This window comes from Ranitomeya imitator, chromosome 1 (genome assembly GCF_032444005.1).
Source record: "Ranitomeya imitator isolate aRanImi1 chromosome 1, aRanImi1.pri, whole genome shotgun sequence".
Classification (NCBI taxonomy): Eukaryota; Metazoa; Chordata; class Amphibia; order Anura; family Dendrobatidae; genus Ranitomeya; species Ranitomeya imitator.
In genome coordinates, this window is record NC_091282.1 from 746074103 (window position 1) to 746098214 (window position 24112).

The 24112-nt window shown below is 43.4% G+C and overlaps 1 protein-coding gene across 3 annotated transcripts in view; it reads left to right on the forward strand.

The window, feature by feature from the left end:
* AKT1 (AKT serine/threonine kinase 1) overlaps positions 1-24112 on the forward strand; it is a 123956-nt gene that overhangs the window by 92268 nt on the left and 7576 nt on the right. For all 3 annotated transcript variants that reach the window (XM_069734231.1, XM_069734223.1, XM_069734240.1), the window contains exons 11-13: positions 10629-10843; positions 11891-11978; positions 14339-14441. In XM_069734231.1, coding sequence (XP_069590332.1) covers positions 10629-10843; positions 11891-11978; positions 14339-14441 — 406 coding nt within the window. The remainder of the gene's footprint in view (positions 1-10628; positions 10844-11890; positions 11979-14338; positions 14442-24112) is intronic.

Genomic DNA, 24112 nt, shown 5'->3' on the forward strand with positions numbered 1-24112 from the left:
TGCCTCAGTGGTGTGTGAGGACGCGGTGTCCACCGCTGGTCCAGGTCTGATGTAAGACCGAAACATTTTGTTCACTACGGCAGTGGACAACATTAAATTATCGTTTGATCACGCAAGTTGAGTGCCGAGTTTCTTGCTTTATGCTACCTGTGTGGGAACCTACTCTGGCACCTTCATTAGTTGTGCACACATTTATCTACTCCACGACTTTTCCATTGTGACCCATTGACACTGCACGAGGAACAATATTCTGTGAAGTAATAATTCTGGGTCTTCTGTATTCCGCATTATATTCCACTTTTTGTGCTGAATTATCAGATTTTTTTTTTCAAATTGTCGGATGTTTGTAATCTCATCGTCAGCCGTTGAAAAAGTAAATCTGCTTTGTTTTTTAATTTTTTTTTCTAATGTCGCTTTTTCAATACTATATATCTCCATCTATTTTATTTTTTTGTGACAAAGAAGGAAGGAGAAGACCGGGTTTCTCAATGTATCCTCGCTGACCACACACAATGGAAATGTTCTTGAAAGCTTTATTGTGCCGACGCGTTTCGTGGCAATCTGCCACTTCCTCAGGGCCAAAGATTTATTTATTTTTTTTAGCATAAACTTCCAATGTTCACAGTAGCCACTAAGCCTAGTACTAGACTCATACTCCACTAAGCCTAGTACTAGACTCATACTCCACTAAGCCTACTACTAGACTCATACTCCACTAAGCCTAGTACTAGACTCATACTCCACTAAGCCTAGTACTAGACTCATACTCCACTAAGCCTAGTACTAGACTCATACTCCACTAAGCCTAGTACTAGACTCATACTCCACTAAGCCTACTACTAGACTCATACTCCACTAAGCCTACTACTAGACTCATACTCCACTAAGCCTAGTACTAGACTCATACTCCACTAAGCCTAATACTAGACTCATACTCCACTAAGCCTAATACTAGACTCATACTCCACTAAGCCTAGTACTAGACTCATACTCCACTAAGCCTAATACTAGACTCATACTCCACTAAGCCTAATACTAGACTCATACTCCACTAAGCCTACTACTAGACTCATACTCCACTAAGTCTAGTACTAAACTCATACTCCACTAAGCCTAGTACTAGACTCATACTCCACTAAGCCTAATACTAGACTCATACTCCACTAAGCCTACTACTAGACTCATACTCCACTAAGCCTAGTACTAGACTCATACTCCACTAAGCCTAGTACTAGACTCATACTCCACTAAGCCTAATGCTAGACTCATACTCCACTAAGCTTAATACTAGACTCATACTCCACTAAGCCTAATACTAGACTCAAACTTTCTGCTCTGTACAGATGAAGTCTGATTATAAATACAGGAAGAATTGCAATGAATGATAACACCTCTATATACAGTAGATAACACTGTATTCACCATTCACAGTAGGTGATGTCACAGCTCACCTCCTCCTGTACAATGACTGATAACACCTCTATATACAGTAGATAACATAGGATCCACCATTCACAATAGGTGATATCACAGCTCACCTCCTCCTCCTGTACAATGACTGATGACACCTCTATATACAGTAGATAATACAGGATCCATCATTCACAATAGGTGATGTCACAGCTCACCTCCTCCTGTACAATGACTGATGACACCTCTATATACAGTAGATAATACAGGATCCATCATTCACAATAGGTGATATCACAGCTCACCACCTCCTGTATAATGACTGATAACGCCTCTATATACAGTAAATAACACAGGATCCACCATTAACAATAGGTAATATCACAGCTCATCTCTTCCTCCTGTACAATGACTGATGACACCTCTATATATATTAGATAACACAGGATCCACCATTCACAATAGATGATGTCACAGCTCACCTCCTCCTCCTGTACAATGACTGATAACAGCTCTATATACAGTAGATAACACAGGATCCACCATTCACAATAGGTGGTCACAGCTCACCTCCTCCTATACAATGACTGATAACACCTCTATATACAGTAGATAACACTGTATTCACCATTGACAGTAGGTGATGTCACAGCTCACCTCCTCCTCCTGTACAATGACTGATGACACCTCCATATACAGTAGATAATACAGGATCCATCATTCACAAGAGGTGATGTCACAGCTCACCTCCTCCTGTACAATGACTGATGACACCTCTATATACAGTAGATAACACAGGACCACCATACACAATAGGTGATGTCACAGCTCACTTCCTCCTCCTGTACAATGACTGATAACACCTCTATATACAGTAGATAACACTGTATTCACCATTCACAGTAGTTGATGTCACAGCTCACCTCCTCCTCCTGTACAGTGACTGATTACACCTCTATATACAGTAGATAACACAGGAACCACCATACACAATAGGTGATGTCACAGCTCACCTCCTCCTCCTGTACAATGACTGATAACACCTCTATATACAGTAGGTAACACAGGATCCACCATACACAATAGGTGATGTCACAGCTCACCTCCTCCTCCTGTACAATGACTGATAACACCTCTATATACAGTAGATAACACAGGATCCACCATACACAATAGGTGATGTCACAGCTCACCTCCTCCTGTACAATGACTGATAACACCTTTATATACAGTAGATAACACTGTATTCACTATTCACAGTAGGTGATATCACCTGATTATTTAGATTGGCTGCTGTATCTGAAATGGTGAATGGTTGGAGATCTCTGTTCTTTTAAGACAAAGAATGCCAATAAAAGGAAAAAAAAATAAAGATCATAGGTAGTTATGAGCGAATATACTCGTTACTTGAGATTTCTCGAGCACGCTCGGGTGTCCTCCGAGTATTTTTTAATGCTCGGAGATTTAGTTTTTAGCGCCGCAGCTGAATGATTTACATCTGTTAGCCAGCATAAGTACATGCGGGGGTTGCCTGGTTGCTAGGGAATCCCCACATGTAGCCAAGCAGGCTAACAGATGTAAATCATTCAGCTGCGGCGAAAAAAATTAAATCTCCGAGCACTAAAAAAATAATCGGGAGGACCCCGAGCATGCTCAAGAAATCTCAAGTAACGAGTATATTCGCTCATCACTAGTCATAGGGGAAAATTATTACCCCTCTATTTACCTCTCCTGAAAAAAGTTTCTCTGTGATCTGCTGGATGATTCCCCTTCATGTAGCGCCTTGTAGCGGTATAATGAGGTATGGCAGATTTTTCACATTCTTTGTGCGCCGCGGGCCCTGCTCTGGTGTTTATGCAGTTGCCGGGTGGTTGTGTCCTTTGGTTGTGGTGGTCGTGGTTGGAATCTGTTGCAGCAGCAGAGCTGGCGATCCGTCCACTTTGATGTGTCCGTGACTATAGGGGGGACAGCTGTTGTGCCGTCTCTTGTATATTCCTGGGTACAGCTGTCTGGAGCTGCTCCTTGTGGATTGATGATCGTCCCTGTTTGGCACATGACTCTGCTGCATTAACCCGTCTGCTGGGGATAGAGCCGCTCGCTCACAATGCCACAGACAGGGCCCGTATAGATCAGCCTCGCTGAGGGCCGTACATGGGGCAAGAGACGAATGGTCATCGTTTGTGTGACGACCACTGGGCTAATAACGGCCAATTAACCCCATATGGAGCATTTTTCTTTTGCAGGATGAATTATAGTTCTGTGACGTGGTACATTACATGGTATAGTGAATGGAAAGGCAGGAGAAAAAAACTCCTGGTGAGATGAAATGGTGCAAAAAAAAAAAAGTTGGTTCATAATTGTTTTTTGGGCTTCCTTTTTATGGCATCCATTGTAATGTAAAAATGAGCTGAAACAGGATTCTGCAAGTCAGTGCGATTAGAGATGCCAAACAGTTTTTTAGTGGTTAAAAATAAGTTGTTTTTTTTTATTATTTTTTTCCATCAATAAAGATGTGTAGGGGACTCAGATCTCTCCTGACAAAGCATAATATTTGTGAGCTGTGACATCACCTGTTCTGTATGGTAGATCCTATGTTATCTACTGTATATAGGGGTGTTGGCAGTCATACAGGAGGGGGAGGATGTTAACTGTGACCACCTATTATAAATGGTTGGATTCTTTTGATAACACCGCTATATACAGTAGATTACACAGTATCCACCAATAACGGGTAGTGTCACAGCTCACCTTCTCCTGTACAATGACTGATAACCCCTCTATATACAGTAGATAACACAGGATCCACCATTCACAATAGGTGATGTCACAGCTCACCTCCTCCTCCTGTACAATGACTGATAACCCCTCTATATACAGTAGATAACACAGGATCCACCATTCACAATAGGTGATGTCACAGCTCACCTCCCCCTCCTGTACAATGACTAATAACACCTCTATATAGAGTAGATAACACAGGATCCCCCATTCACAATAGTTGATGTCACAGCTCACCTCCTTCTGTACAATGACTGATAACACCTCTATATACAGTAGGTAACACAGGATCCACCATACACAATAGGTCAGGGGTGTCAAACTCCATTCCTCGAGGGCTGCAAACAGGTCATGTTTTCAGGATTTCCTTGTACTGCACAGGTGATAATTTAATCACCTACATAAATAATGAGTTGGTGATTAAATTATTACCTGTGCAGTACAAGGAAATCCTGAAAACATGACCTGTTTGCAGCCCTCGAGGAATGCAGTTTGACACCCCTGCAATAGGTGATGTCACAGCTCACCTCCCCTCCTGTACAATGACTGATAACACCTCTATATATAGTAGATAACACAGGATCCACCATGCACAATAGGTGATGTCACAGCTCACCTCCTCCTCCTGTACTATGACTGAGAACACCTCTATATACAGTATATAATACAGGATCCACCATTCACAATAGGTGATGTCACAGCTCACCTCCTCCTCCTGTACAATGGCTGATAACACCTCTATATACAGTAGATAACAGTAGTAAATGCATCTGCTCTGTGATAGTCTCAGGGTTCTGTTTGAAGCACAGAGAGCATCATGAAGACCAAGGAACACAACAGGCAGGTCCGTGATACTGTTGTGGAGAAGTTTAAAGCCGGATTTGGATACAAAATGATTTCCAAAACCTTAAACATCCCAAGGAGCACTGTGCAAGCGATCATATTGAAATGGAAGGAGTATCATACCACTGCAAATCTACCAAGACCCGTCCGTCCCTCTAAACTTTCATCTCAAATAAGGAGAAGACTGATCAGAGATGCAGCCAAGAGGCCCATGATCACTCTGGATGAACTGCAGAGATCTCCAGCTGAGGTGGGACAGTCTGTCTATAAGACAACAATCAGTCGTACACTGCACAAATCTGGTCTTTATGGAAGAATGGCAATAAGAGAGCCATTTCTCAAAGATATCCTTAAAAAGTGTTGTTTAAAGTTTGCAACAAGCCACCTGGGAGACACACCAAACATGTGGAAGAAGGTGCTCTGGTCAGATGAAACCAAAATCAAACTTTTTGGTAACAATGCCAAACTAAATGTTTGGCGTAAAGGCAATATAGCTCATCACCCTGAACACACCATCCCCACTGTCAAACATGGTGGTGGCAGCATCATGGTTTGGGCCTGCTTTTCTTCAGCAGGGACAGGGAAGATGGTTAAAATTGATGGGAAGATGGATGGAGCCAAATACAGGACCATTCTTGAAGAAAATTTATTTGAGTCTGCAAAAGACCTGTGACTGGGACCAAGATTTGTCTTGAAACAAGACAATGATCCCAAACATAAAGCAAAATCTACAATGGAATGGTTCACAAATAAACGTATCCAGGTGTTAGAATGGCCAAGTCAAAGTCCAGACCTCAATCCAATTGAGAATCTGTGGAAAGAGCTGAAAACTGCTGTTCACAAACGATCTCCATCAAACCTCACTGAGCTCGAGCTGTTTGCCAAGGAAGAATGGGCAAGAATTTCAGTCTCTCGATGTACAAAACTGATAGACACATACCCCAAGCGACTTGCAGCTGTAATTGCAGCAAAAGGTGGCGCAAGAAATTATTAAGTTAAAGGGGCGAATAATATTGCACGCCCTACTTTTCAGTTTCTGAATTTCCACAAAAATTAAAAATAACCAATACATTTCATTCAACTTCACAATTGTGTTCCACTTGTTGATTCTTCGCCAAAAATTTACATTTGGTATCGTTATGTTTGAAGCATGATATATGGGAAAAGGTTGAAAAGTTCCAGGGAGCCGAATACTTTCGCAAGGCACTGTATATATACAGTATGTGGGTATATATGTGTGTGTGTGTGTGTATAAACATACATGCATACATGCATACATACATACATTCTATAGCTGAGTGGAAAATCAAAATTGTAAATACATTTCACAAAGTGATTTGACCATTGTAATTCCTTTTCTTGTGGATCATTAGTCCCCACTGCTTTGATTTATGTGGGGAAAGTTGCCAATTGAATTGTTAAAATTGAGGTGGTGGGGGTTTCACAGAACCCTATTCTTCTGATGAGATCAAAACTTTTGAGACTTTGAAGATTGGCATACCCCTTTAAATCTTTAAAGTGATATCCAACAAATAACATATATAAAAGATGTCCATTTATCACTCAATGAATGTCGCACCTTTGCCAAGATGGGGGGGAACTAGCACGGGATTAGAGGGGGTCTCAATTATCAGAGTTGCACTCTACAAATATTCTGCAACTATTGTTGTGGAAACTCCTTTACATTTGTAAAATCCCGATATTCCATTTGACAACGTTCAGTAGAGAGATGTAAGCTGACATTTTGGTCTCTGAACTGAAGTAGCCATCTGTATGTGTGGGAATACCCGATTGCAGAATATTCCGTGCTTCCACTTGACCTGCCCTTTCTAGCATTTGGATATGGCCGACTGAGCCTGTGGTCGCACATCTGTCGGGTCTGGTTTATTGTGTCACTGGTTTTAAAAAGACAGAGTAAGATAGTGAAGGGAATGACTGATGGTAGAAAACAATCACATTTTTGCGGAAGATTGTTCCTCTTAAAAGGAGTTTCCCCGGAAATAGAAAGCAACAAAGAGAGAAAATGCTGCAACTCCGAGATGGTTGGAAAGTACTTAGTATAAGTGGTCTCCAAGTCACTGCAGTGGAGCTTCTGGCTGCACCGGCACCTGGAACCCCTTGAAGTTCTGGTTATGCTTCCATTTGGGGGGGGGGGGGGGGGGGAGAATGTGTATTTCTTGCAAAGAAAAAAAGTTTTTCATATTGTATCTATTTTGGATGGGGCATTTTGTGGGAGCCCCTCATTGTGGGAGGATTCTAGGAAGTTGTCATTCCTGGTTTTGTTACCATTCTATGCTCCTCTCATGCAGCCAGATGAACCTTAGAAACTTTGAGCGGTGCAAAGGATCTGGATTTGCCTGCTTGGCAGCACGGTGGCGCAGTGGATAGCACTGCAGCCTTGAAGCGCTGGAGTCCTGGGTTCAAATCCCACCAAGGACAACATCTGAAAGGAGTTTGTATGTTCTCCCCGTGTTTGGGTGGGTTTCCTCCAGGCACTTCAAAGACCTACCGATACGGAATGTAGATTGAGAGCCCCAATGGGGACAGTGTCAGGAAAGTGCTGAGGAATTAATGGCGCTATATACAGTAAGCGAGAAGAAGAATAATAAATGTCCTTTCTGATGTTCCCGGCACTCCGGTATTGCTGCATATGAAAAGTGATAATCCCTTCAATGTAGCCTAGTCTGCACAGAAGCGCGTGATCCACAATTCAAACCAGGTTAAGAATGCACTTCCGAAACACGTCTGGCATCCTATGCATTTTTTCCCCCATGTCCCCCCATCTTTATTACATTGAGATTCAGCCAAGAAAGAAAATGATTTTTTTGCTTTGATTCTATTTTAACACTGGAAATAAAGACTTTATTATTTTTAATTAACCCTTGGAATTGTAGACTAGAAGCTGGATCTATCCTTCCTTCTTCTGTAACTAATGAGCGGCCAAGATTTGTAAGTTTACGGCACAGAAATGGGGTCTAGCTTAGTGCATGACTAGGCAAGATGTAAAGTGGGACTGGTGATAGTGGTTATACTGGGGAACCCCAGTTTTCCCAGGAACATAAATAAGGAAATATTAGTACTCCTTCCAATGACTGTCTTTTTTATTTCCATCAGTCCGCTGCCGTGAATGTTTCCCTGTGTTTGTGCATTGCTCTATCCCTAATAAATGCGACTATAAACCGGGAGATCATGAACTCCTGAGCTTTCTGGTAAAGGATGAGGCTGGCTCCTGGCAGACCGGCAGCTGTGCTAGCCTTGTACATATATGGGGCAGCTGCAGCGCCAGCTGTCGTTTGCTGTGAATCATACGGCAATAGCTGCTGTAAATAGACCTTCCTGGAGTAACCTAATACCTGCCAGCTTTTGGCTTTCGCATCCTTACTGCGGGACTTTAGATCACTACCGGACCCTACCCCCCCACCTTAAAGTAAAGTTCAATGTGCCCTCTAAACAAATCCCGCATTACTGGGATCCTACGTATGAAACGAGATGGCCCCACTTTATTCCCATTCATCACTTTCAGCCTTTTTAAGGTTGTTATAACTCTTCTCAATCAAGGGATCCATTGAGGAGATGTACTGGTGATCGGGAAGTACAATCTCCAACAGAAGGGGCGAGCGCTGGCAGCGCTTACTGCAGTAATGTGAACTTAGAAGCCGTTCACAACCTTGTAATAAAATTAAGTGTGTGTGTATGTGTGTGTATATATGTATGTACAGTATATACGTAATAATAATCTTTATATAGTGCCAACATATTCCACAGCACTTTACAGTTTACATATATACTATATGTATATATGATGTGGATGTGTGTATGTATATGTGTGTGTGTGTGTGTGTATATATATATAGATAGAGATATAGAGATTTATAGAGAGATATATATCTATATACAGAGTGAAGTCGAGTAGATAAAAAAGCTGCTTACAAGGAGCAGGTTTTTAATGCAGACTGTCATCTGTCTACAATACATGTTTAATAAAGTTGGTTTAATTCACTAAAAAGAGAAGCAAAATGGCATGGTTGCGTTTTTTTGCACTTCCTCATTGCTTTCTATGGTGAAAAAATGCTGAAAGACTTGATTTGCTGCAGTTTTCCAATTTGGTCAGGAAAATAAAACCATCCAATGTGTGCATGAGATTCCTGAAATCTGATAGCTTTTGCTTATACTATAAAAAGTAGCTTTTAATTTGCATTAAAAAAACACACAAAAAAGGCAACGTGTGAACATGGCCTAAGCCTCCCAACAAACCCCTTATTTTCCATGGAATTGCTGCAGCAAGCCCGATGGTGACCACTGCAGAAGAGATGTAGTATTGTATGGCTGCCATCTCAACAAATGGATACAGATGGCTCAAGTCTATGAGAACAAACCGAGGACCCCCGCTATGACGTCCATATGACACAGCCCCCTAATGACTTGTATCCAACGTGGGTGGGGGAACACATCAGATTAGTAGAAAATCGAGTTGCGTCTGGACAGCCGAGGGTTGAGGTCCTAAGATGTTGCGTATAAAGACCCTGCCGATGAGCACCTCTGTGTTACTACAATCTCATGCACTCTTTCGCCCCTGGAGGTGGGCAACAGTTCCACATTGTAGTAACAGACCCCAGAGCCCACCCATCTACCATCACTCTCTCATACCTGTAGACTTCACATCATTGTCAGGTGGTGATGGCCCCTGCAGCCTCATGAGTAGGCGAAACCTCATCCGTATGTTAAAGGGCGGCAATCTGTAAAGGTTTATTCCCAAAATGGAAATGTCTCTTTTCAAAAGTTAAGCGGGAAGTGAAGATTGTTTCCTGACCGAGAGGGAGCAGCCGGCGCGAAGGCGTTTTTCCGTAGTTACATAATTAGTGCGATATTAGGGATGATGGGAGGTTAATGGGTTCCAACATAACAGCCCTTCTAAAATGAAAGCGTCACTCTGATAGATATTCCTTATGACTAACATAGATATGAAAATCTTCTTGACACTTAAGGGATCTAGAAACTATTTAGGTCCTGATAATTTTCATGTTAGTTGACCCTATGGAGTTTCAACTGTTATAGGGGGAGTTTGAAAGGCGCGTTCCAAAAAAATCACAAGTTCTCCCCTATGGCACTGGGGATAACGTGGTGATTGTTGGGGGTCCAAGCTCAAATCCAGATAACAGGGCTCTTCATCCAGTCTTGAATGGAGCAAAGTTACCTGTGCTCTACCTCAGCACATTTGATGGTATTTGGGACTGTTGGAAATAGTTGAGTGCTGTACGGTAGTACCATAGACAATGAATGGAGCAGAGGTCGAGTATACCAGAACCCAAACGATCAGCAATTTGGATATAAAATATCTTGTGATTTTAGGAAACCCCTTTAACAGAAATCTGATCTGTTCCCCAATCAATATGATTAGTTACTCAAGACATCTCTTATCTTTTTATTTAAAGGTCTTGAATCTTTCAATGTCTTGTGAGACAAATCTTTTGTGCTGATCTGGTTGTTGGAAAATATTTTGTCTATCTTAAGATTATCAGATACATTCCATTGTATCACCTACAGGAACAACTAAGCGCATGGGTCAAATATTAACCTATTATGTACTCGTTCAACAGGTACTAGAAGATAATGACTATGGCCGAGCAGTGGACTGGTGGGGTTTAGGTGTAGTCATGTACGAAATGATGTGTGGCCGACTCCCCTTTTACAACCAGGACCATGAAAAACTCTTTGAACTTATCCTAATGGAGGAAATTAGATTCCCGCGCACTTTATTACCTGAAGCAAAATCACTGCTCTCAGGTTTATTGAAGAAAGACCCAAAACAAAGGTAAGAAAGTGAACACCTCTCCTTTGATGTCCACTTTTATGAAGTCATGTGTTTGACCTGCAATGTTAAAAAGCAGAATTCTATAGGTTTGTCACCAGGGAGCCGTGCATTGTAGGAGAGGAGACGGTGCCACTCTTGTGCACAGGTTGCTTTTTGTATTGCAGCTCAGCCATGCTTTCACAGAACTGAGGGTTTAGAACGTTCGACCAGTGAGAGGATTACTCTACAAACTACCGTAATTCTACCTTAACTGGAAGGAAAAAAAAAAAAAGTTGTCACAATTTCATAAATATGTAGATTCAAAAGCATCTTTTCTTAAAGGATTTTTACTGGATTTTTTAGATCTTTAAACATAGTACCTCCTCCAATTGCCGCTGCTCCTCTGATTCTGAAACCGTTTTTCTTTTTAGTCTGTGTCCTTCTGTTCCAAAGTTATTCCCACGGGAATAATAGTGCAAATTTGGGTGTTGCTCTGTGGGCGTCTACTTTTCTAGCTGTCCGGCCAATGAAAGCCTCAGCCACTCCCACAAGTTCTGTGGTAGACCCTTAGTAGGATGAAAGGGAAAGTTTGCACCTTTATTTCTGGGGAGCATAACTTTAGAACAGTGGGGCGCAGAAGAAAAAAGAAAAACTTCCAGAAATAGGAAGAGCAGCAACAATTGGAGGAAACACCTAGTTTGAATAAAAAAATGCAGTGAAAGATCCTCCTTTAAAATAAGGTCAGGGTCACAAGGCACCCCATTTAAAGCAAAAAATCATACAAGTGACACTATTGATATATATTATTACTGTATAATGAAAGGTACCTTTAATTTTACTTCTGTGGGTTGAGTGGCTGGACAGGATCGGTGACCGGGGCTCACAGGACTCGTGGTGGGCGCGCGAGTCCGGTATCTGGGAGTCGTACTTGTATCTCTTGGAGATGCCATACATGTTCATGATGTTGATACCCCTTTTAAGACGTTTATTTGCTCAGCTTGTTTTTTTTTTTGTTTTTTTTCTTACCCAATTGCCTTTTTTTTATCTCCTTCCTTTCAATATGTACAGGTTAGGTGGAGGACCTGACGATGCAAAAGAAATCATGCAACACAAATTTTTTGCTGGAATTGTATGGCAAGATGTATATGAGAAAAAAGTAAGTATTATAATCTGATTATTCACGCTTAGCGTTTTTAGGGTGTGTGTTGTTTTTTTTTTTTTCATTATCGGCAAAATGAATACATTTCTAAAATCTCATTAACATGGTGTATGTTTTATTTCTTGTCCTTGCATTTTTGTTTGAATTAAATGCCACATGTTAATTACCGTATTTCAACATTTTTACTCCAGGCTTTTCCCATTTCGGGATCAAAATAATGTGGCACAAAAAAAAAACTTGGCAAAAATCTTACCAATTTTTGTTGCTGTTTTCTGCCCCATCCCTAAACATCAAAAAAAGCTGCGTGAACATACCCAGATATGTATGTATGTATGCGTGTATGCGTGCGTGTGTGTATGTATGTATGTATGTATGTATATATATATATATATATATATATATATATATATATATATATATATATATATATATAAATTTATTTATTTAATTTTATACATATTTTTTTCATATATCAGGGGAAGTCCATAATGATAAATATATATATATATATATATATATATTTTTTTTTTTTCTTTTTTATTATTATGGACTTCCCCTGATATATGAAAAAAATATGTATAAAATTAAATAAATTATATATATATATATATATATATATACATATATATACATATATATATATATATATATATATATACATATATATATTCAAAACTATTAAAAATAACCTAAAAGCAGGAGCAGAACAGTTTGTACATCATCTGCACACAAAGTCTCCCCCCCATCATAAATGACTCCCCCACTCCACAGCGAAGAATAGCACAGCTGTTGCTGCTGATGGCAGCTGTGTTGGCACACACATGCTTGGCAAGGGGGTGGAGCGTCCTGGCACAGTCTGTGGAGACCCTGCAGATTGTGCACACTGGATTCCAGAAACCAAGATGGTGCAGAATGTCCCAAATTTATGACACAATGCAAACTGTAGTCCTGCCAGTCAGCATGGAGAGGCCTGCAAGGGAGGGAGGGGGTCGCTGGCGTGTGCGGCAAGCTGTCGTGCCTATAAATAACTGCTTCCTAAAGAACTGCGCTGTTCAGGTTTGTGGTTCAGCGCTGAATAAATGGCTTTAGGTTGCCTTTTGTGAGGGCTTTATGGTAAGACGTTACTTTCTTTTGCAGCAAAGCTCGTGCCTGGCCACGTTTGGGGTTTTGATCATAGATCGTTTGCATGATTCAAGCGTAATCTGACAGTATAGTCTTTTTAACAACCAACGTTCTGGTATAGAAAAGTATCATGTTTAGAATAGTAATAAATATTGAGTGGTTGAATGTATTAAACCCAGTTTCCTATTTGGGAATTTGTAGAGAATAAAGTGATATTCTTTTCGAGTGACTCTTCAGAACAAGCTGATGTGAGTGTACATAATATGTTGGCGCGATTTAAATAAAGATTATTATTAACACAATCTGGTCTTTGTATGACCTGTGTGTCTTGGAATTTTGACCACTTTTTCCTCCCCCCTACGCCAGCTCTCTTAATTTTTAGTTGTCTCTGAGCTAGTGGGTAGAGTTGGGTAGGCATGGAGGACATTATACAGCATTACAGAGGAGTGTAGCTGTGAATCCAGCACAGGGGTGAAATAAAACACTTCTCCATCGTTCTCCTCTCTCCATAGACTTCTACAGGCAGTTGTAATTTCATCTATCCACAGGAGGAGTTAAAACTTACTGATCAGCTCGACCGCTGCACCAGTCATTCCCTATAAGGCTGAGCATGGCTATGCTTTTTCCGGCAGCTCCATAGAGAATGTGCATGGAGTGGCCATCGGGCATCCAACTTGTCATGTCATTTTGTAATGGGGATAAACATTCCCTTCTTCTAATGATCGGTGCGGGTCTTAGCAGTTGGACGCCCTCAGCACGTTGTCATCTATACTTAACCCCTTCAAGCAATCTATAATGCAGAATGTAGTACATACAAATCATCTGGGAGGCGAGGGAAGGCTATGACTGCGGAGTTGCAACTGCAGGAGCGGAGTAAATGTTTAAACCCCCTTAGATGCCGCGGTCAGTATTATCTGTGACATTTAAGGGGTGACAGACAGAGCATCTTCCATCTGTCCAAACCAATCAGTGGATTAACGTCTACTACTCATGTTTGATTATCTTCTTAATCCCCAGAGGCTCATTAATTCAACTACATGGCTAGCACTGCTAAAATCAAAACAACCACTGACCTGTTATTTAGAAAAAAGTGGTGGTGGTTGTGGGGGTTTATGTGTTTGTTTGTTTTTTTAATTTAATCTTTAATGCATTTACCATGCGATTAAACTCCCTCCAGCCACTGGTTTTGGACATTGACATGTTTTAACAATTTTTATTTTTTTTTCTTCTTTAAGCTTGTACCACCTTTTAAGCCACAAGTTACATCGGAGACAGACACACGGTATTTTGATGAAGAATTTACAGCGCAAATGATCACTATAACCCCCCCAGACCAAGGTACGTGCCTGATCATTCTCCTCGTGCGAGGGGTTGTTCTTCATAGATCACTGCATAGTCCTGTGCATAAAGGTTGTGTTCTGCATTGATAATACAAAACCACCGACCTGACAGTGTGTGTGTCTTACTTGCGTTGCCGAAACAGCGCTGATCATCAAGACATGATGGCACATACCACACGGCACATTTACAGGTTTTCTGGTGTCCAACATGGAAGTTGCTCAGTGCGGCCTCCATGGATCGGACTTGTTGTTTTCCATAGTGCACCCTGGTGTCACACCCAGCCGTCCTCATCATATACATGTGATTCACCAGACCAGGCCGCCTGCATCACTCCATGGTCCACTTTACTGCGAGCTTCTGCAACAAGCACCAGAGTATCAAGATAGGTCACCACTCTGTTGCTGCAGCAGCAGCTCTTTAGTGGAGTGATCAAAGGCTAGCCTTTTTTTTCCCCACGCACACCACTCTTTTACTAATTCTCTGCTTCTTATTCCTTTCAACCACATAGTGGCCACTGTACTCGCCCCACAAGAGAGATTTCATTATTATGCTTGCTTCTTATAGCGCCCTCCTATCCTGAAGCGCTTTACAGACTTTATCAGGCTGTCACATGAGCGTTTTTAGCCGTCCCCATTTTGGTTTTTTTTGTTCCTCACCCCAATTCTCAAACATCAACTCCCGAGATCTGAGTGTTCATTTACTGCCTAGTCTCTCCCAACCCGTGACTGTTGCCATTGCAATAGGATAATCGCAATTCACTGCACCGGTTTTAATGTTAAGGCTATTGTTCGAGGTCTATATTTTTATATTACTGCTTAAAGGGGGTTGTTAAAGATTATGGAAATGTCTGCTTTAAGTGACCTTTTATGACCCGCTGCTGTTAATGAGGTTATGAAGAGGTTTCACGTCCGGCTTCAAGTATTTCAACAGTGCCACCAGCAGGTCTTCAGTATTTACTGCAGAAAGTGGAGAACGCCGACTGAAAAAACAAAATTGAACAAAAAAACCCTAAAACTTTTGTTTCCTAAACATGGGACTGTGTGACGAGACTTTTTTTTAAATATATCTCCAAGAAGTTGTATATCTGGGGAACAGTTTTTTTCCTTTTATTTTGGATTTTTCTATTCTAATTGAGGCATCCATAGGAGCCCAAGTTCAAGGAAAATTGTCCCATTGGTCACTGGCAAAGCCATCCTGGGTGCAATAAGCTGGAAATAAGACAGAAGCTATAAAGACAGAAGTTAGAAACGGCTTCCGTCTTGTTTGTGGGTTCCTCTGCTGTTTCTGACCTATTTTCTTGCTAGATTTCAGGAGCTTTAAACTCTCATTTTTACACTTAGTGGCACTGATTTAAAGCCCGTAGTCCTTTACTAGGATTGACAAGTGACTATTTTTTTCCTCCAAAAACTTTTTTTTTTTTTAAGGGGGCAACCAGTTGCCGCTGGGTTCAGTTATCCTATGTGACTTGTCCATGTAATACCATGTCACTTGGCTGTTGTCTTCCAAAAGTAGCCATGGCTGTCACATCACTATGGACAAAAACGTAATTAATTGTTCAGAGACTCACGGTCAGGTGTTCCCGCCACCTCTTTGAGTAGAGGTCGGTGGTAGGGAAGAAGATTTCCATAGTTTTGTTTAAAACAAAGGAATTCTTAAAAATTACAGCCAACACTTGTAAACTGTCCTCATTTATGGTTAGATTGGTAACCAGTATTTTATATTTTTATGGCTACTTTTAAGATTCCTTCCTTCCTTCTTCTTCTTAGAATCTGGGAAAATGTCTAACTATGCAGATTAGGTCCCCAGGTGGCTAACTTTCTGTTACATGGTTTGCCGAGGGTGACAATCCCATTATCCCAAGTGCACGGGACAAGTGGAAATGTCATGGCTTACTCATATGATTGAAGGGCACTCGGACTTTCATGTTGGCTCTATTACCATACACAACCAAGCGTCTACAGTGGGTTAAACGTGGATGTCTGCAGGGGTCCTGGAACAGTTGGTTCCAGCTTTTATGCCACAGTCTGAGTAGGTGGTAAGTGTCCGATTTATGCCAACTTGCACTCGTGTCCCTCTGCTTCTGATGCACTCCAGTCATTCAGGAAATTTAGTCTTTGTTCAAAAGTTATTAAGACCCAGATGCCAGATGCGAGACTTCAAGAAGCGGCATAATGTTTCACAGGATAAACGTGTCAGATGTAGAGACTAACGATGCCACCCACTCGGGAGCGCAGAATGCAGCCTGTCACAACACGTGTGTTTGGTGATTTTCCCCTCATGTGACCTTACGTTGTCAAGTTTTTGTAGAGCAGGCCGAGAATTCTATTCTGGAAAATTCGGAAGTTCGGAGGACAAATCTACATTTGTGTTTGTATACTGATGCGTTTTACAAAGACTCTGCTTGGAGACAGGGGATTTCAATCTTAAAAATAAACTAAACTGTGCTTTACTCGTGCTCCCTGAGGTCCAGCAGACTCCCTGCCACAGCTCTCCATGTCTTACTGTGTGCAGAGCTGATGTCCTGTTGTGACCACGACAGTCAATCTGTGAGTGCTGCAGCTCTGAGTGGCTTGTGCCGTCAGTGGAGTGCACCGATTGGCTGCAGTGCTGGACCTGGGGAGGGTGAGTAATGTGGGTGTTTTTTTAAACTATCTCTGGATAGGTGTTTCAAGAAGCCAAAAAGCACTTAATGTTGGTCTGTTAACGCTTGGTTGTAGTGCAGAAATGGGGAAAAAAGAGGAAAATGGTTAAAGAGGTTGTCCAGGGTTTATCATTAATGGCCCATTTTTAGAATCTGTCATTAATGTCTGATGGTAGTGGTGCGATACCCGACATTCCCCGCCAATCAGCCGTTCCTGGTGTTGGCCAGATCTGCTCCGATACAGAGCTGCACAGCTCTGTCAGAGGAAAGAGGTCACAACAGGGTACTGCACATCCACCCCCTTTTCAAATCAATATGAAGTGGATGTGCAGTACCTGGCCATTATTCCATTGACTCGGCTATGCTGTGTCGTACCCCAACTAGATTAGACATTGATGGCCTATCTGAATTTCCAGACAACCCTTTTAAATACTTAAAAACTTTCATGGGTCATTCATTATTCAATAGCACTTTAAAAGGGTTGTCCAATTTATGTGGGCCCCAAATCTATTTTGAAAGGGGCCACATTTATGGGGCCACTACATTTTAATTTTTTTTTAGTATTCCCATCTTCTCGCTTGTCTGGAGGCGGTGTGCTTCTTCATGATTGACAGTTTGGAGCAGTGGTTTGGTTGAGCCACTTGACTGAACTGTTTGCTCTCCAGTGCAGTATGCAGAGGTAACGTTACCTCTGTAGCGTAGAAAGAGTGCAGAGACACTGAAACTGGCTGGATCCAGTCAGTTTCAGAGCAAGCTTTATAGCCAAGAGCTTGGAAGCACTGCACACCTTGCTTAGGAAAGCAGTCACCACAGGTTTACTGTAGCAGTGAACAATTTCCTAGGCACGGGGAAGTATACAAAAAAAAAAATCATTCAGCTTTTACCCCTTTCTGACATCAGACATAATATTCCGTCCATGTGACCTGGGCCAATTTGATCATGGATGGAATATTATGTCTGAGCGATCGGCCGCGCTCACGGGGGGAGAGCGGTCAATCACCGCCGAGTGTCAGATGACTTAGACTAATTATCCCCCAGACATGGATTACAGCGTTGGACACGACGATGGACAGGTATGGTATATTATTGTTTTTTTTATTTTTCTTTTATTACAGGAGATTGAAGGCTTTGCAGGAATTAGGCATTGCAGTAAGTATGGTTGAATTGAGTCTGTGTAATTTTTTCAATTAAAGGACTTTATAACATATAACTATAGGATTAGTAATGGAGAGGTGTCTACCTCTCCATTACTAAGACGTGTGCTTGAAGTCACCTGACAAAGGTGACATCAACCCCACAAATATGAACCCCACTTGCCACCCCTACAGGGCAAGTGGGAAGAGCCGGGCAAAGCGGCAGAATTGGCGCATCTAATAGATGTGCCTTTTCTGGGCAGTTGAGGGCTGCTATTTTTTAGGCTGGGGGGGTCAATATCCAAAGCCTCTTACCAGCCTGAGAATACCAGCCCCCAGCTGTGAGCTTTAGTAAGGCTGGTTGTCAAAAATGGGGAGAACCCCGCACAGTTTTTTAAATTATTTAAAAAAACAAACAAAAAAAAAAAAACAGCGTGGGGACCCCTCTATTTTTGAAACCAGCCTTGCTGAAGCGGACAGCTGAGGGTTGCAGCCCCCAGCTGTGAGTTTTGCCTTGCTGGCTATAGAAAATACAGGGGAAGCCACACCGTATTTTTTCATTTATTTATAGAGCAGGCGGCGGCTCATGAATACCCCCAGCAGCCGCTCCTTCTGTCACTGTTATTAGCAGCAGCAGGGATAGGTTGATGGGAGTAATAGTCCCAACAGCCACCGCCTGCTCTTATTACTTAAATGTAACTCCTCATTCTCCCCTGCTCGCGCCGATCGTCAGCAGAGCAGGAGAGAATGATGAGAGGTGTGTTCAGCACCCATTGCCGGGGAACAGCGCTTACTGTTACACTTCTTCCCCAGTGCTGATGCATGTTACACAGATGACATACATGTGTTACGCGTATGCACATGTGCGGGATTGTTTTGTGAATGACATTAATAAATGTTCGTCAGCGTGTTTTGCCCATGACACACGGTCCATTACACAGACCCATTCACTTGAATAGGGCACGTTCAGTAGAAATTGTGGGACAAATTTTGGTGCCATTTTTACCCACTTTTTGTGTGAGAATGTAAAATCTTTGGCTAAAACAAAATGCTTGTGATAAAAATGTAGTTATTTTGTCTTCACTTCCCAGTGGTATAAAATTCTGTGACACCCATGGTGTCAATATGATCACTACACCCTTAGATGAATTCATTGAGAGTAGTTTGTAAATTGGGGTCACTTATGGGGGGTTCTGCTGTTCTGGCACCTCATGGCCTCTCCTAGTAGGTTATGGCACCTGCAAACCATAACAGTAAAACCTGGCACTCCTTGGCTTCTTAGCTTTGCACTTTGCCTGAAAAATATTTCCTGATTACATGTAGGGTATTGGCACGCTCAGGGAAAAAATGTGCCTCAAAAAAAAAAAAAATTTCTTTCTCCTTCGCCTCTTTGGGGGACACAGACCGTGGGTGTATGCTGCTGCCAATAGGAGGCTGACACTAAGTGATACAAAAAAAAAAGTTAGCTCCTCCCCTGCAGCATATACCTTCCTGCTGGCTCTCAGCTAACCAGTTCTTGCTTAGTGTCTGTAGGAGGCACATGGGTCTGGTTCAGACCTCATCGTTTTTATTTTATTTTTTACTTTTCTGTAAATTTTTATTTTTAAATTAACGGAGTGAAGGGGGCGACGGATCCTTTCAAGGTTCCGATCTCCCCCGAACCATCAATAGGCAAGAACGCGGAGTGTCGCCTCTCTGTACCCTCTTGTGCGGCGTGGGAAGCCATGCCTGAGCTCACTTCAGGGGCGACGGTTCCTTCGGGTCCCGATCTCCCCACACCAGCAACGGGCGAGCACATGGAGTGTCGCCTCTATGTATCCTTTCCTGGAGCCAGGCCTAGTGCCGCACAACTGGCCCTGTCCACCCGGGGGCTTGAACTCCGTGGATGTACAGAGGCTCCTTCTCTTCGGTGTCCGAGCAGCCCCCACTGTCCCACTCACAATTGTGAGTGGATCCAGACAGCGATGGGCCCCTGCAGTGGGATATTAACATGCCGACAGGCAGCCGAAGCTTCCCTGTGGCCCACCTCCCTAAGGTATCGGTCCGGCTGGCTGCAAAAATGTAGCCCCTGGCTTCGGCCGATGTGTAGGCCGCATTCCGGAAGTCGCGCCCGCACTATGGCACGCTAAGGCGGCTCTGCCAATCTTTTCTGGAGTTTTCTGTCTGGCACAGGAGCGTTCGCTTTTCATGGCCCTCTGCCCCTGCTATTGCTCTCGCCGGCTGCAGAAATTTAGGCCCCAGCTTGGGCCTATTCATGGAAGTCACGTGGCTCTGCCCACATCGCATATGTGGCTCCGCCCCTGAAATGGCTCCTCTCGCTCTCTGCAAAACTTTATCACCTCTGCATCTACCGGTAGCCTTCTTGGTCCACCCGGCCTGCAGGGACGATGGTTTTTTGCATTAAAGGGGCATTAAAGGGGCACAACGACTCTGCAGCCAGGTAAGGAAGTACTGCTCTCTTCCCTCCTGTACTTACATGAATGACCCGTATTATTCCCCGGTCTTAATGGAGGCACATGACCAGTATTCCCTGGTTTTAAAGGCACATGATCAAGATTCCCTGGTCTAAAAGGCACATGACCAGCATTTCCTTGTCTTAAAGGCATTTGACTAGCATTCCCTTGTCTTAAAGGCACATGACCAGTCCGAAACTGGTCACCCTAAATGAACTCAGGAACCCTCCGCCGACGATCCCAGCTTATAGCAGAGTACCATAGTTCCCCTGAGTGAACTTCATCACTGCCACATCCCATGGCTTCTCTGATCAAGAGATGAAGCCCTCCGTGAACACTCTGTGGCTCGGAGTGCTCGCAGGACCAATATATATGGTTCCTCTCCTACATGGGAGCCGTCAGCTAGCAGGGCCCGCAAGTATCCTAGAAACGTACAGGCGTCTAGAAAATGGAAGCTTCATTTCCTGATCTCCCTCACCAATGATTTCCTGAGAACAAGACTCTGATATGGATTGCATACTGCCTTGGATCTGGACTCACCAGAGCTTCAGAAAAGGATGGATTCACCTATTTATATAGTCAACCAATCTCTGTTGATTGATTGAGGGCTACGGTTCTACTCTAGATCACGCAGTGTCCCTCATAAGGAGACTAAACTCCCTCGCAGAGCATTTGTCATTCACCCAAACAGGGAGCGTCCGGATAAGCGATCCACTGGACAGAAGCCTCTGCAAGCGCGGTATCCTTTTTCAGCCAATATGCAAACACGTGGGATGTCCCCTCCACGTATACCCACCTACGACATGGGATGCCATGCCTGGTCTGATTCTTAGGGGTAACGGGTCCTTAAAAAGAGCACCGATCTCCCCACACCATCAATAGACGAGCATATAGAGTGTCGCCTCCATGTATACTTTTCTGCAGCCAGGCCTAACACCGGAACCAGCCCTGTCCACCAGGTGACCTGAACTCTGTCGATGTACAGTGGCACCCTTTTTTGTCATCCAACCCCCCCTCTCTGCATCACTATTTAGCAGATGATGCAAGAAGGCGGACGATCCCTCTTCACTTCCCTGTTAAGAGGGTGGTGAATCGAGGGTTCATCATTTTAACTCTGCACTGTCAAAAGAGAGCGGAGGTTGCAAGAAACAGCGTTTCCTGACCTTCTGGATGCAGCCGCGCATTCTGCCACTTGGCAGATTAACCGGGTAGAGCCTTCTGTGGTTTGTCTACCAGTATTCCTGCCCGATGGGTCATCAATTAAAATTACAACGGACTGTCAGATAGCAAATCTGGTTCGGTCCGTCTTGCAGCCTCGGGTTGAGTGCTCTACCCTTCCTTAGCCACCGCATGGGTTGCACGAGCAGTGGTCTCCTGGTCGGAGACCTTAAGTACTTTGATTCACATCAGTAACCTTTTCCTGAAGACAGTACAGCTGGTCAATCAAAATTTCTTGAGTGGGAGACTAGCTGGTTCACGCCTCCCAGATGCAGCTAGTTGCACGGCGCTGTCCGCAGCAAATGCCATTACACCCAGAAGGGCATTATAGCTCAGAGTATGGAAGCGTACTTTGCGTTCAAAAAGCCTCTGACATCACTCCCTAGGATCGCATGTTTCCTATAGACCCGACCAGCAGTGGAAGAATTGTCCAGGACGGTCTAGATCTAAGGGATCTTGGTTCCAAAAAGGGGGACCGAAAAATAAGACTGATCCTGGACCTCAAACTTTTTCCAAGCTGGACATGGTCCTCCTTCTTCGGATGGAGTTCCTCCGCTCAGCTATTACTTCAACGGAAAAAGGGTGGATTTTCTGGCATCCACCAACATTCGGGATGCTTACCTTCACATTCCTATTTTCCCCTCTTCAAAAATTCCTTCACTTTTCCATTCCCAAACAACATTTTCAAGTAACGACCTTGTCTTTCGGCTATGCTACCGCACCCTGAGTGTTCGCAAAGGTCATGGCGGCTGTCATGTTCCTCTTGCACCCTATAGGCGTGGTCGTCCTGCCCTATCCGATCGACTTTCTAGCCGCTCTTCCAGGACTACGCAGAGTCGTCTATATCAATTGCTATACTCTCTCTCTCCTGGGCTGGCAGCTTCATCTAGACAGGTTTTTCCTCTTTTCCAGCCCAGCAGATATCCTTTTTGAGGATGATCCTGGACACTTCCAGAGGGTTGGTATTTCTCCCTTGAGACAAGGCCGTGGCCCTTCAAATCAGAACTCACTTACTTGATCACTCATTCCATTCGATTTGCTGGGAGGGTCATGAGGAAAAAAGGTGACAGCAATGGAAGCTGTTTCCTTCGTTTTCTGTAGGTCAAACAGGCTTTCAGAGGATAGTCTCTGAGCTTCTTCCTCATCCAGGGGAGTTCCTTCCGGTTCAATGATTATTAGTGACTACCGATGCCAGCCTTCTTCTCCCGATCTTTGTTCTGGGGATCTGAATGATACGGCTAGTCCTACAATAGGTCCTCTGCCTTCTGGTGGGTCACCCCATCCGAATTCAATTGGATAATGCCACGGCTGTGCCATACGTCAATCATCTAGTAGGTACCCTCGGGTCAGGCAGCATGGACAAGGTACCTCACATTCTCTGATGGGCCGAGATCTATCATTCGGTGATTTTGGCAGTACACATCCCAGGAATAGATCTCTGGGCGGTCCAGCCTCAAGTGAGTGGGAACTTCTCCCGGAAGTCTTCCATCAGATCTGTCTTCACTGGGGCACTCCAGATGTAGATCAGATGGCGTCCAGACTGAACGCCAATGTACTCGTGTTCATGGTTCGGCCTCAAGATCCAAAAGCCATTGCAGTGAATGCTCTGGTTCTTCCGTGGTACCAGTTTCCATAAACCCCCTTCCCCTACTTCCGAGAGTCGTTTGGAAGCAAGAAGGCCCCCAGTGGTCCTGGGAGATCCGCACGGACCATGTTAGGTTTTTTGTTTGCGGAGCTAGTACTTTTTCTGACTTATTGCAACGAAACTGCAAGTAGGGATTTTATCGCAGGGAGTTTTCACATGTGGTCCTTCCCTTTCACATACCACTAGATCTTTGGGACTTTAAAGGGAACCTGTCACTCCTCCCTCCAGGCGTTTTTAACTGAAGGAGCTACCTTCTGCTGCACCAATGCTGCATTCTGTCAAGGTGGCTCTTTTAGTTGGTGTCCCTGCCAACGCTGAAATAATCGTTTTTATAATTTGTCCCTCATACCTATTTTGTCAGGGGTGCATGTCTTCCCCCCCTGACACAAACTCCTCCCAGCCATCACTCAGGGCCTCCGGACACCACCTCCATTTCCTTCACGAACGTCCCCAGCGCCTGCGCTGTAAGTTCGAAGGGCAGTGCAAACTGCGCATGCCCGAAAAAAAAAAAAAAAAAAGTCCTGGGAGTCTTACAGTAGACTCCTTTTTTCGATCCGGACAGACTTTACTATCAGGGA